The sequence below is a fragment of the Anomalospiza imberbis genome, chromosome 9 (assembly GCF_031753505.1).
Source record: "Anomalospiza imberbis isolate Cuckoo-Finch-1a 21T00152 chromosome 9, ASM3175350v1, whole genome shotgun sequence".
In the NCBI taxonomy this organism is placed as follows: Eukaryota; Metazoa; Chordata; class Aves; order Passeriformes; family Viduidae; genus Anomalospiza; species Anomalospiza imberbis.
Genome location: NC_089689.1, coordinates 4,520,570 through 4,532,743, shown reverse-complemented (window position 1 = coordinate 4,532,743; position 12,174 = coordinate 4,520,570). Strand labels below are relative to the sequence as shown.

The 12,174-nt window shown below is 47.1% G+C and overlaps 1 protein-coding gene across 1 annotated transcript in view; it reads left to right on the top strand.

The window, feature by feature from the left end:
* PAPPA2 (pappalysin 2) overlaps positions 1-12,174 on the top strand; it is an 88,755-nt gene that overhangs the window by 21,557 nt on the left and 55,024 nt on the right. The window contains exon 3 of the mRNA XM_068199449.1: positions 6,860-7,005. Within this exon, the coding sequence (XP_068055550.1) occupies positions 6,860-7,005 (146 nt within the window). The remainder of the gene's footprint in view (positions 1-6,859; positions 7,006-12,174) is intronic.

Genomic DNA, 12,174 nt, shown 5'->3' with positions numbered 1-12,174 from the left:
CCTATCTCAGGGCAAAATGCCCTGCAGGCTTTCTGGTCTAACACTAATACTAATGTATTTCTTTCCCAAATCTGACTGACCTCAAGAAGTTGCATACTACCCTCTGATGTAACAGAGCTGCGTGCTAGCAATCTGCAGCCTTCTAGCTCCCTTTCCCCTGTAAATCTATGTGGAAGGGTCACAGCCTTGAACTACAACGTGTCTTTTTGATCCCATCTGCAGCTTTTGCCAGTACAGCTCTCTGACCCTTCAACATCTGCTACTGCTGCAGTCCCATGCTCACACATGGAGATTGAGAGTCATCTCTGAATCCAACAGGAATTGCTCATACATAAAGGAACCTCCTGATCCTGTTTTGCCCTCTCACCCTCTTTGGCATCTTGATACTCAGCCACCCATGCAAAAATTAAACTGTTCTGCCAGCGATCGCTGCTCTTCTACTTGTGCTGTCAGTGCCTCAGAGGTGGATTTTTCCAGGCATGTCCAAGAACTGTGTGATGTCCTCATTCCTTGTGGACTCAAATGCTCTTTGGCTGGAGTCCAGCACCCAGTGAAGTTGATGAAAGGCTCCTGAGCACTACAGAGGGTATTATTCCAGTGGTGTTGTGCTTCCCGTGATCCCAGGGGAATGTCTGGCTCTTTCTCAGCCTTCCCTTCCCATCTTGCATGTGTTTTGTATCTGGCTGTGTTACCAAAGCCTGTCCAGATGAGAGTCATTTGGATGTTACTGCCTTGTCAAGTTGTCATGATGCTGGCAGAGAATGTTTGTGGCGTACCAGCAGAGTGCTGGACTGGAGTCAGAGCTCCCAGACATGGTCATGGGGATGCAAATAGTCTTAGTAAGTACAGAAGGACTTAAAAACACAGCATCCCCCTAGCTGCATTAATGCCAGAACTTTTGGGGCAGGTAAACCCAGAGTGTGAGGCAGCTGCAGTTATAAGAATGACCATCAGCCTCGTCTGGAAGCAGAGCAAGTAACTCATCGGGGCTCATCTTCTGTGCCAGGTCACACCATGTTTATGCTGTGTGGTGGGCTTTGTCTGCCTGTGGCAGGGAGGAAGAGAGGCAAAGCTGAGGTGTGGTGAGAACAACGATGAGGCTTCCCAAATTCTAGCAAGGAAGATTCATTTATGCAAGCAGAGAGCCCAGGTGTGGAGGCACCTACTTAGACCCCCTGCTGAAGATTCACCATGAAGAGGAGTCCTTTGGTGGGCCAAAATGGAAGATACCACTTTGGCTTACTATCTGGAGGAGCATCTCCCTTCATGGATGAATTTAGAGAGTCTGCTCTCCCAAAATGTTCACGCCATTTGGATCAGCACCTGTCCTCATGGACTGAGCTGTGACTCGGAGACAAGGTTGCTCTGTTTGTCATTAACCCTTTACAGCTTTGGAGAAATGAGTTACACACACACTAAAAATGTTATTGGCAGACTGGTGCTCATTTCTGGGAAGTCTGAGGGATTCCTCATTTGTCAAGCAGAGGTTTGGGGGAAAAGGGAGCCTCTCTGCTTGCAGGAAGTAGGAAGAGGAATTTCCTTGCAGTGGTTGAAAGACATGAAAGTGGAGCCAGGAATCCTCTGTGACTTCTTTAGGCTGTATGGTTAGCTGGAGCTGGCTGGGTCTCAAGTATTTTCCAGTTGTCCATGGAGGGCACTTGGACAGCTTCCACGCAACCCCACTCCCACATCCCCTCTGAAAGGTCTACAGGGAAAAGACTCCTATTTTTGAATTGCAGTGGAATTCCTGTGGCATTACATGCTGCACCCTTTGTGGTACCCAGAGAATTCAGTTTGATTTATGGTACTGCAGGGGGTATGTGCTGGCCTTGCTTTTCATTTGGAGGTGCCATCTTTTGTGTCTTGCTGGTCATGGCCACTGTGGCCCCAAGGCTTCCTGTTATGATGTAGTTGTCACTAAAAAGTGCCACTCTTGCCCCTCTTCTACCATGTCAGGCTTGTTTTACAGCTTGATTGTGTTTTCTGCTGCCCCATGGATTAGCAGATCCTCTCCTCTCTTCCTCCTGCCCACCACCAATGGTCCTGTTGTTGCTCCCAGAAATTTGTGCTGGAAAAGCTGCAACAGCTCTGTCTCTCCTGGGTATATCAAGTCTTCTCCTTTGACCAAGCCAGCTCAGAGCCTGACTTACAACCCTGGTTAGGAAGGTGTTGTCTCCCCCATGGTCAGGACAAAAGTTTCCAAGGAAAAGCATGAGAAAAGAATGTGAGCTCCCCAGGGAGATCTGGGATCACGGGTGGAGTTTGATTTTTCAACTGCTCAGGAAGGAAGCTTTGGTTCTTTAGACTTTAATAAGGTAAGGTCTAGTGCAGTAAGAGTTTACCATGCAAATCTACTGTCATTTGATGACTTTCCTCCTTGATATGATGGGGTGACACAGGGAAATTGGAGCAGGACTCCAAGAAGACCATTGTCAGGAAGCAGTGGACACAATTGGGAATGTGAGAAATTTGGATTAGACATTGGGAATTATTTTTAACTTGAGGATGCTTGAACACTAGAATAAGCTGCCCAGAAAGTTTGGGAAACCTCTGTCCTTGTGGCTGTTCAGGCCCCAGATGACCTTGAACAATGTGATCTAGTTGTACCTGGTTTTGAAGAAGGAGGTCAGAATGGCCTGTGGAGATCCTCTCCATCTGCACTGGAGTCTCTGATTCCATTGTTCTGTGGTGGCAGCCACTAAAGCTGTTCCTTTTTCAGCAGCAAGAAGCACCACCACAGGGTGAAGCACCCTCGTTATGTCCCATACAAGTAAAACAGGATGCAGTGTGGTGCCTTAGTGTCACATCAAACAGTGTCATTCAGCAGAACTTTGAGCCAATATCACCTGTTGTACAGGAATCCATCATTTCTGGGCTCATCCCTTCAAATACCATCATTTTGGATGGTGTTTGTTCCCATAGTCATGTCTAATAATGTCATTCCGTAGCCCTCCCATCCCTAATCTCTCCCTACTCTTGCAAGCTCCACTCTTCCAGGGCTGCAAGTGCTCCTCAGCTCCAGGTGGTATCACCACACAACTGGCTGCTCCTGGATGCCCTTGGAAAAACATTAACTTTAAATCTGGCAAACCTGATGTCCCGTCTCTATCTCTTCTGTCCTCTACCCTATTCTTTGGGGTCAGTTTGTGTTTTGCTTCTCAGCTGGCAGCTGTGCCTTCACATATCCTTCTGTCCTTCCTTTGTGCTTCCACGTTGGGCTGCAGTGCCCATCCTGCTGTAATTACCATCTAGTCTGGAATACTCTAGTCTTGTAGGAGTTGGAAAACTATTTGGGAAGCAGAGGAGAGTGCTGTCATTTAGGCTGTTTGTGGAGACAAAAGGTTGCTCTGCCTTTGCCTCAGTGAAAATCACAGAAGCACTGAAGGAGAGGGAGAGCCTAACCTTGGCAGGAAGCAAAAGGCTCAGATGCCAGTTGGATGCTCCTTGTCTAACCTAAGGATGCCAGCAGGAAATGTAGTTTGAGGGGAATTGGAGTTGCCCATTCTAGAATTGTTCTGCTCACATCTTTGGGGATGTTAGCAGGATATTTGTTCTTTCTATACCGTAGCGGGTAAAATTAGGGTCTTTTCTTCTCCTTGCCTATCCAACCCATCTGAGCAGCTCTCCGTGCTGGAACTGCTCCCTCTAACCCTTACACATCCCTGAACCATCCAGATCTCTCAATGGAGGAAATTACAGTTATTTATAATTAAGCCTTGACAAAAAATGTTGCTAATGTCAAGGGAATGGCAGGCGACAGCCAGAAAAACATCATGTCTCCAGAAGAGGGACTGCAGGAATATCCCTCTGAATAGGGCTGACGTCGGCTCTTGGAATTTGGACAGCCTGGAAGGCTTTGGGGCTATTTTTCCGAGATATCATAGGTCAGGAATTGATGCTATTTTTAAGACTGTGTCCCCCGAGCAGCTTTGATGAGTGAAGGAGACTTTCTCTCCCCCCTCCCCCTCCTTATGCTCTATTTCTATGAAATTTTTGCTTCTATTCCTTCCGAGTCATGCCTCAAGTATGTCCTTCAGGTTTGTTTATTCTTCTCACTATCTATTCCTCCCGGCCTGCTCCCGTCTTGGTTGGGTTGAAGGGGTGGCGTCAGCGTGGCGCGTGTCTGGGATGCTCAGGCGAGACATCACAGAGAAGGGATCAAGTTCTCCTAATTTGTCCTTTCCGGTTGGGAGAGTTTTCTCTCCACAAGCTGATGTGGCTGGGGAAAGTGTTCTGGGAATGCTGCTTTGTGGTGGGAGATCTCAGGGCCTGGTGAAGACAAGCTGGTCATCTCATCTCGCCACACAGTCCAGCCAACATTTGTCTGAAGTAACTGAATCTTCAGAGCTCCTGGGAAGATGGGTGAGATGCCTCCAGCCTGGGATGGTCTTTTGGAGCTGACTGGTAGGAGAGAGGCAGTCAGAAGACCCTGGTTATCTGGCACCTCCCAAGTCAGCAGTGGCTTCTGAAAGCCTCTGCTATTTCAGGTCCAGGGAAATAGCCCTTGGGTTTACCCGGCTTTGTTCCACATGCCACCCTCCTCCAGTTTATTTCCGGAATCCTTTATTTTTTTTCTTTTTTCTTCTCATTCTCTTCAATTTGCTGTAGCAACCTCTCTCTTCCTAAACAAGCCTGTTGGTGTAACAGCTTGACTAGGGATCTGGTCATTTCAAAGAAAGGAAACCAGTTTCCTTTCTCACTTCACATCTCAGATGAGAACGTGCCTTTTTCCCCTTAACCCATCCTCATCTCCCTCCTTCTGTCCATCACCCCATGTAGCAAGGAATGCACTAGTGGGCATCACTGCACTAGTGGGCACCACCAGAAGCAGCTTGTTCAAACAGAGCTGGTGTTCCTTCATGGTGAGCCCAGTGTAAAGATATGATTGTGCTCCCTTCATAATCCATCCACACAGCTCAAAGATGCCAGTTGCTCCTGGAAGCATGGGAGTAAGTGAAATGCTTTCTGCCACCTTAATGTTGCTGTTGGCCTCATGCTGCAGGTTTAGTCATTCTTATGACATATTTCCACAATGGTGTGTTTCCATCATCATTCCACAGTGATGTATTTAAAGCCTTTCCATGAGTTGTTTTTTTTTTTTTTCTTGCTCAGAATCTCTTAAATGAATGGCTTCACAAACTGTGGGTCAGAGTCTTCAAGTTTTGAAGACTTAGAGACAAGTCACAGAAATGTAGAGACAATGTCTGCTACCTGTCCTAATCCTGTCTCAGCCCATGAGGTTAATGGCACAGATGGTGGAAATGGTAGTACTTAATTTATAGAATCATAGAATATCCTAAGATGTAAGGGACCCACAAGGATCATTGAAGTCCATTTAAAAGGGTACCTGGCATTTGCAGCACAGTCCAAGACCTTATAATTCCATTGCTATTATTATTGGAATTATTTTTGCTGATAATAGGTTAGACCTTGATTGTTTTGCATAGCTGAGGACATGAACTCCCTAAAGACCAATGCTGGCACTGTTGTTGTTCTGGTGAATGTGATACAGTCTTTTGACCTGTGCAGAGACACTCACACAGAGGGAGGAGTGAAACCTAAATTTCCTGACTGCTGGACTTTTTTTTTTTTGTCTCCAAGGGCTGAGATATGCCACGTGGTGAGGATCACTTCAGAGACACTCAGACATACCTACAGGTGTTACTGCTCTGCTGCAATGCCCAGTGCCTACCCACCTCTCCTAGCCCATTACCTTTCTGTGGCCTTTAGAAATGGATGTCTTGGATATTCCAGTGTTTTTTCTGTTCCTGCAACTCTTTATTCCCAGCTCTGAAGATGGAAGGAGAGACAGCCAGCAGTGTTGTCAGGAGACTTTCCCTACTAAACTTGCCCTTTGATGAATCTGGCTCCAGAGATTACCCTCTCCTCATTAAGCTTATTTTGGGAGATATTGTTTTTTCCCCTGCTGGCTCCTGCAGACATCCCAGACCTTGTCTGAAAGATCCAGATCATGAGTCGCAGGGCAGAGTCTTCTCCAAGGTCTGTTTTGAGCAGAGCTGCTAGAAATTGCAAGACATTTTTTTTTAATTTTTTTTGAGTACTATCCAAGATACCTTTTGCTCATGCTCTTCCTTGTGCAATTCCCTGGGGTGTGTCTTGATGTGCCTGTGCACTGCTGGGACACCCTTGTTTTTATCACATACTGCCATCTCTGGCATACTGGTTTTCCTGGGGAAAAGGTTGGAATGGAAGTCCAGATGGACTAGAGAAGCTGGAGAAGAGACTCCTCAGTCCCAGCTGACAAACACTCTCTGCTACCAACAATAAGGTTTGATATTCCATTCCTGTCCTGCCCCATATCAGGAGCAACCCCTGAAAAACCCTTGTTAGAAGCCATTGGAGTTCTTGATTCATTCTTCTCTCCTTTCACCTCAAATTCCACTTTTCTGCTGCCAAACCCCCTCTCTTTTCCCTCGCAGGACCAACCTCTGCATTTCCTTCCTTCTCTCTTATTTTCTCCTCCTGTTTTGTTCCCTATTATTCCATTCTGTGGGGCTTCTTTTGTCCCCATGGTTGGAAAACCTTTTCTGGGAGGAGAACTTACCAACAAAGCTACTGTAATCAGCAAAACTTCTTCAGGCTTGCATGAGAGCCTTCCACCCCCACCCAAACCCCTCACTAGCTGAACTTGCACCTTACAGAGCAGAGTTTGCAGTGTCACGGGACGTCCTGTTGAAATGCTGAATTTTTCTGTGCTTTAAGACACAGGCTCTTGGTTTCAGAGTTGAGGATGACTCCAGGTCTGCTGCACCCTTTGTAGGATGTCTCTGGATGGCCCCTGCTTTTCCTCCTCACTCTGGAATGTGTGCTGACTATCCCCTCTCTCCTGTCCTTGCAGGGCGTACATGAGCGTGAAGGAGCTGAAGGAGGCTCTGCAGCTGAACAGCACCCATTTCCTCAATGTTTACTTTGCCAGTTCAGTGAGGGAAGAGTTGGCTGGTGCTGCCACTTGGCCATGGGACAAAGAGGCCCTTAGTCACCTGGGTAAGTAATTTATCCCATTCCCGGGGTCTCAGAATTACTGGTTTTCTTCTCTCTTTCTCGACTTGGCAAAAAGAGGCGCATGTGCTGTGCCTCAGCATTGTGGATGTCTGATAGGGTCATGATAACAGGGTTTGGGTGTTCCAACAGCTGCTGCTGTAAGGAAACGAGCTGCCTGTTCCCCAAATCCATGCGTCAGGTGGTGAGGTTACACACTGACAAGGGGCTTCAACATTGTTATGAGAAACTTGTGATGGTGAAGGCAGTGGGACTACAGGTTTACCACAAGTGCAGACTGTGGAGAGAGTTCTAGACTCACATTTGGTTTCTCCTGGACCTTCCAGGTCTATGTTTTAGGATTCTGGAGACAGTGAACTTCACTCTGCAGCACATAATAGCAAACCAGACACAAACCAGGAGTGTCAGTGTTTTCAGAGCTGAGATGGCAGATTTCAGCAACTCCAGGCAGCAGCCAGAACTGGCCACTTCCGAATCCAGCTGCAAGTGTGAGGATAACTATCAAATTTTACCATGTTTTTATAACTTGGCCTACTAACTGCTGGAGGCAATGTTCTCTTTGCCCTCAGAGGATTCAGAGTGGACCCTTAAGGTCATCCATCAGTCCTCATAGGCTGCAAAACAGCCAAAATGGCTACTGGTTCCCTAGAATGTGGTTGTTTTGTGCATTTTCTGCTATTTCTGTTTTTTCTCTTTTTTCTGCCTCTCCTACCACCTCTTCAGTTGTTGGAGTTTTCTGGCAAAGCCCTTTACACTTTGCAGTCAAAATATCTAAAGTGTTTCTCAATAAGTAAATGGAAATAATTACTCCTGACACCTGCACAGCAGACTTAGACCTTCTGCTTTTACAAATGCGTGATGTTCAACCCTTAAAAGTTTCACACTGCTGTTAAAGACCTGTTTCAAAGTTCATTTGTGCCAGTTTCCCTCCCTCAATGAGTTTCAGGGCTGTTTTTTCAATAGCATATTGCTACAGCTGCTTGTTGAGGAAGGCAAATCTCCATGAAATTTATTCTTTCGGCTTCCAGAAATCACTTCCAAGGCTCAGCTTGACAATCATCTGACTGCAGCAAGTGCTTCAGCCACACGCATTCCCCTCAGACCTCTCCCAATGGCCTGCAAGCCGTTGTACAGAGGGGTGACTGGTCTCATCAAAAGCTTGCATTTAGCTCCAGTCTCTGCACTTGTGTCCAGCCAGGGACATGAGAAATGGCACCATCTGGAAATGTTGGATCAGGGCTTTAGCGTGGAGGTTCAGGGGAAAAGGGGTGTTGTCTTGACTGTGGTGCCAGAGCTGTGAAGTATGAAGCTGGATCCGAACTTCTTTGAGTCTCTGGCACGAACTGAAGACTTTGGTTCAAGACTGTTCTTGGTTTTAGGTTTAATGAGCTCAAGAGGGCGAGAGGTGGACTCTGTTCCCCATAAACAGTGAGCTTCACCACATCATCACTTGCTTTGTACCATGCACAATGTATATTATTGTCCCACACAGAAGAAACTTAGGACTGAGGAGGCCATGAATATGTGGCTTTTGACAAAAGCTCTCACAAGAGGCTAATGGAGAATCTGGGTAGATGTGAAAGTAAAGCCATGAGTAAAGAGAAGGGAAAGCCTTGCGAGGAGTTAATGGCAGTTTGAGAAAAATTCCTGAGCTTAAAGACCTACCTATGGCCAGAGGTGGAGACGGGTCTATACAAAAGAGAGGGGTCTGTCTCCAAAAAGACAGACTCCTTTCCTTGTGCTAAATCTTGCTAATCTCCTGTCTTTTGTAGACACCTGTCTATCCTGACCTTAAAATATTAGGGTCAGCACACAAGTCCTGCACCCCTCACGCCACCATCTGCTCCCTTGGAGCAGAAATGCCATGCTGATTTTTCCCTACATCCATACAGACTCTCCATGATTTAGTTCTCTGCATGCATCAGATTGGCTCTCTGAGAAGCCAAACGGCCTCTTGTCTGCAGAGAGTCTTGGTCAGACTTTGCTCTGTTTGTTTCTCTGAACTGGACTTTCTTAGATGTTTTCAGGAGAAGCATCATGAGACTTTTTCTTCTCCAGCTGCCTTCCTTTCTGCTATTCTAATACTTTGCCACAGCCCAAAGATCACTAGATTTATTGTTCTCCATCAATTCTTCTCTAGAACAGAAGAACTGTTTAATCTGCCATTTGGATTTTGAGCTCCTTATAAACTGATCTTTGAGTGTGTTTTCATGATCTTTGAGTGTGTTTTTCAAGAGGGTCCTACTCACTTTCCTGTTGATGTCATCACCTTCTGGAAGTCTTCAGTGAACTTTGTTTTTCATCTCCTTCTCTTCACAATGCTTCTTTGGGGCTACCAGAAATTACCATTGACCATTTATATTCTGGTTACCTACAGTTCTATTGCTCTCCTCCAGACTTTTTTCCTGAGGAAATTTAATCTTCAGGCAGCCTTTCTGAAGGCTTGGGGATAGTTTACCAATAATACAGCCAACAGCAACTACTTTCATTGAAGCATAAAAGACAATTACTGGCTTGGAGAGGCTGAAGTGGTCTATGAAATTTCTATAGACCGTGTTTCAGCTGCTGTGGAGCTCCCAGAGAAAGAAAGCTTGCTGCCAGCCAGCAGCAGAGGTAGGTCTCAGGTCTGTTTGCACCACTCCCTGTGACTACACTGTCTGTCTCAGTCTTTCCACCGTAATCGCAGTGAGTTCCTTGCAAATTCAGATTTCTTGGAGTCTGGAATGAGTTTTCTGAGAACTTAGAAGTAAATCTTTTTAACTACAAAGCAGAAGGAGTCGAAGAACTTCCTTTCAAAAAAAAAAATCCTTAACTTTGTGGTGGAAAGCCTTGTTCAAAAAACCCAGTAATGTAATAAGGCAGATGCTTTGAACTTCATGTGTAGCTGCATGTGAACTGCATAAACGTGGTCGAAAGGCAAGGGAATGGTGAACATTTGATGTTATAAATACTTTCTGTAGTTATATAAGCTGAGGCCAGCTCATATATCTGGCAGAGGTCAGTGGATCCTGAAGGAGGGCCAGCCCTTCCATCCGAGGTACCTTAGGCAATGGCCATCTTCCTGTCTGACTAACTGTCATGCATTTGTTCCATTAATTGCTCTGACTCAGTGTTTGGGGAAGACTGGCCCTGCAATGCAGGTTCAGCTTTGTGCTTTACTGTTTAAAGGTCCTGTGGTTACTTGGGAATGTCGTCTCGGATAGCCCTGACCTAGGAACAGGTTGGCTTCTTTGGGACTGGCATGGGCAGGAGTCCTTCAGCACTGCCATAGATCCTGGCTAGTAGCAGAGAATATCCTGGGAGCAGGAGCTTCCAGGGCTGTGTGAGTAAAGGAGAAGCACAGTCTACACCAGCACAAATCTGGTGGGCTGGACATCTCTTGTTGCTTGATCAGAGCGGAGGCTTGGCCCTGGTAGGTCTGGCCTGGAGAGACAAGGTGTTGAGGCCAGACCTGAAACTTTCCAGCTGCCTGGACTTGGTTGGATGAGCAAATCCAAAGCAGTCTCTGGCTCACCTGCCTCGGAGTGCTGGACCCCCTTGATATCACAGGGATATGGAAGTTTTTAGCTTTTTTGTGTCAATACTGACCTTGTGGACCTCCTTGAGCTGATTCTCAGGCACTGAAAGCCCAGTTTAGCCCTTTGCCCAGGGCAGGAGGAAGCAGAGGTGAGAAGGGAATGCCTGATTTGCAGTGGAGAGAGAGGGGAGGGTGGTCCTGTTGGGATGTTACGAACACTTCCACATCTTGCCTTCACAGCCAGGATCCTGCAGAGGGGAAATAGAACTTCCTGGTCCAAAGCTGGGAGCGCTCCCAACTCATCAGGGAGCAGTGGGGACAGGGAGTGAAGGGATAGGGACGTTCTGGAAGGCAGAGTTCTCAGGCTGTTTCTAATTCTGCCATTTAATTAGTTGTTAAAATGAGTACTAAAAATATGATCGTCCTTGTGGAGTGTGGGGGAGGAATGGCATAGGGGAAGCCAGCAGAGAGCAGGGGAGGGGACAGGGTACCGTGGCCTTGGCATCCCTCTCTTGTGACAGTTTTCTGCCTCCCTGTACTGGAATCCCATTTATTCCACCACATGGGAAGAGCATTGGATTTCTGCAGGGAGGAGGGCTGGGCTGCTTGGTCCCAGGATGCCCTGTGCCCCTGGTGCTCAGCTCCTTTCCCTGTGGTTACTGCTGCAGGATGCATGCAGGGCTCTCACGTCTCGTTTACTTGTTTATGAACGCTCTTTTCTTTCTGTGTGTGCATTCCTCCTTTCAGACCTTTGGGCAGGCAGCCCCCCTGCCTTGCTCCAGCTTGGGTTTGGCTGTAGAGATGCCTTTTCTTTCTGTTCTCTCTTCTCTCATGCCCTGTTTTGATTGAAATGAGAAGCAGCTTTTCTTTTGTGTGCCCACTGGGTTTCCCATCAATGGGATGCCCTTTGCTATCTATAGCATTTACTAGGGTGGTAATTGAGAGGGTGATGGCTTCCAGAGACCTAACAGTTGACAGGACAGATCATGAAGGTCCCAAAAGGGCTTTTCAGCCTCTGTGCCTTCTTGTGACCTGTCTCCAGGCAACTAAAGGGTCAAGAGCTGATTGATGGGATGCAAAGTCCTTTGCTGTCTGGTCTCACAACTAGGAAGAAAGGGAATGCAGATACTTTGTGACCCATCCTTTGCCTCAAGCCCTGGGCAGAAGATCCACACTGTGGGAAGGAAGAGCAATAAACATGAATTTTGAGCTAAGAAATGGTGCCACTTGACAGGTCAGTGGTGCCTCTCAGCCCTTGCAGGGGCCACACACGCAGGATGTTCCACAGAAGATACCACCCTCATTTCTTCACCCCTTGTTGGAAGGGCTTGGGAGAATTGCTCAGGGAGTCTCTGAAGGTCCCTTCCCAGCCCCCAGCTCAGTGTTCACCCAGCATGGCTCCCCCATGGGAGTCACAGACCTGCTGGTGTCTTGCCAGGGACACTGTGATCTGAAGAAAACCCTCTCTTGGAAGGAATGCCCTGTACTCGAGGACACGAGGTAGTCGGTAGTGCACGGAGCTGATCCAGGAGCAGATTTCAGGCAGTCTGTGTGGCTGGAGACAGGATCACACTGTGGCCACCTGCCAGCTCTAACTTTGCTGGCAGGGCAGTGATCATCAGCAGAGATGCAGTAGC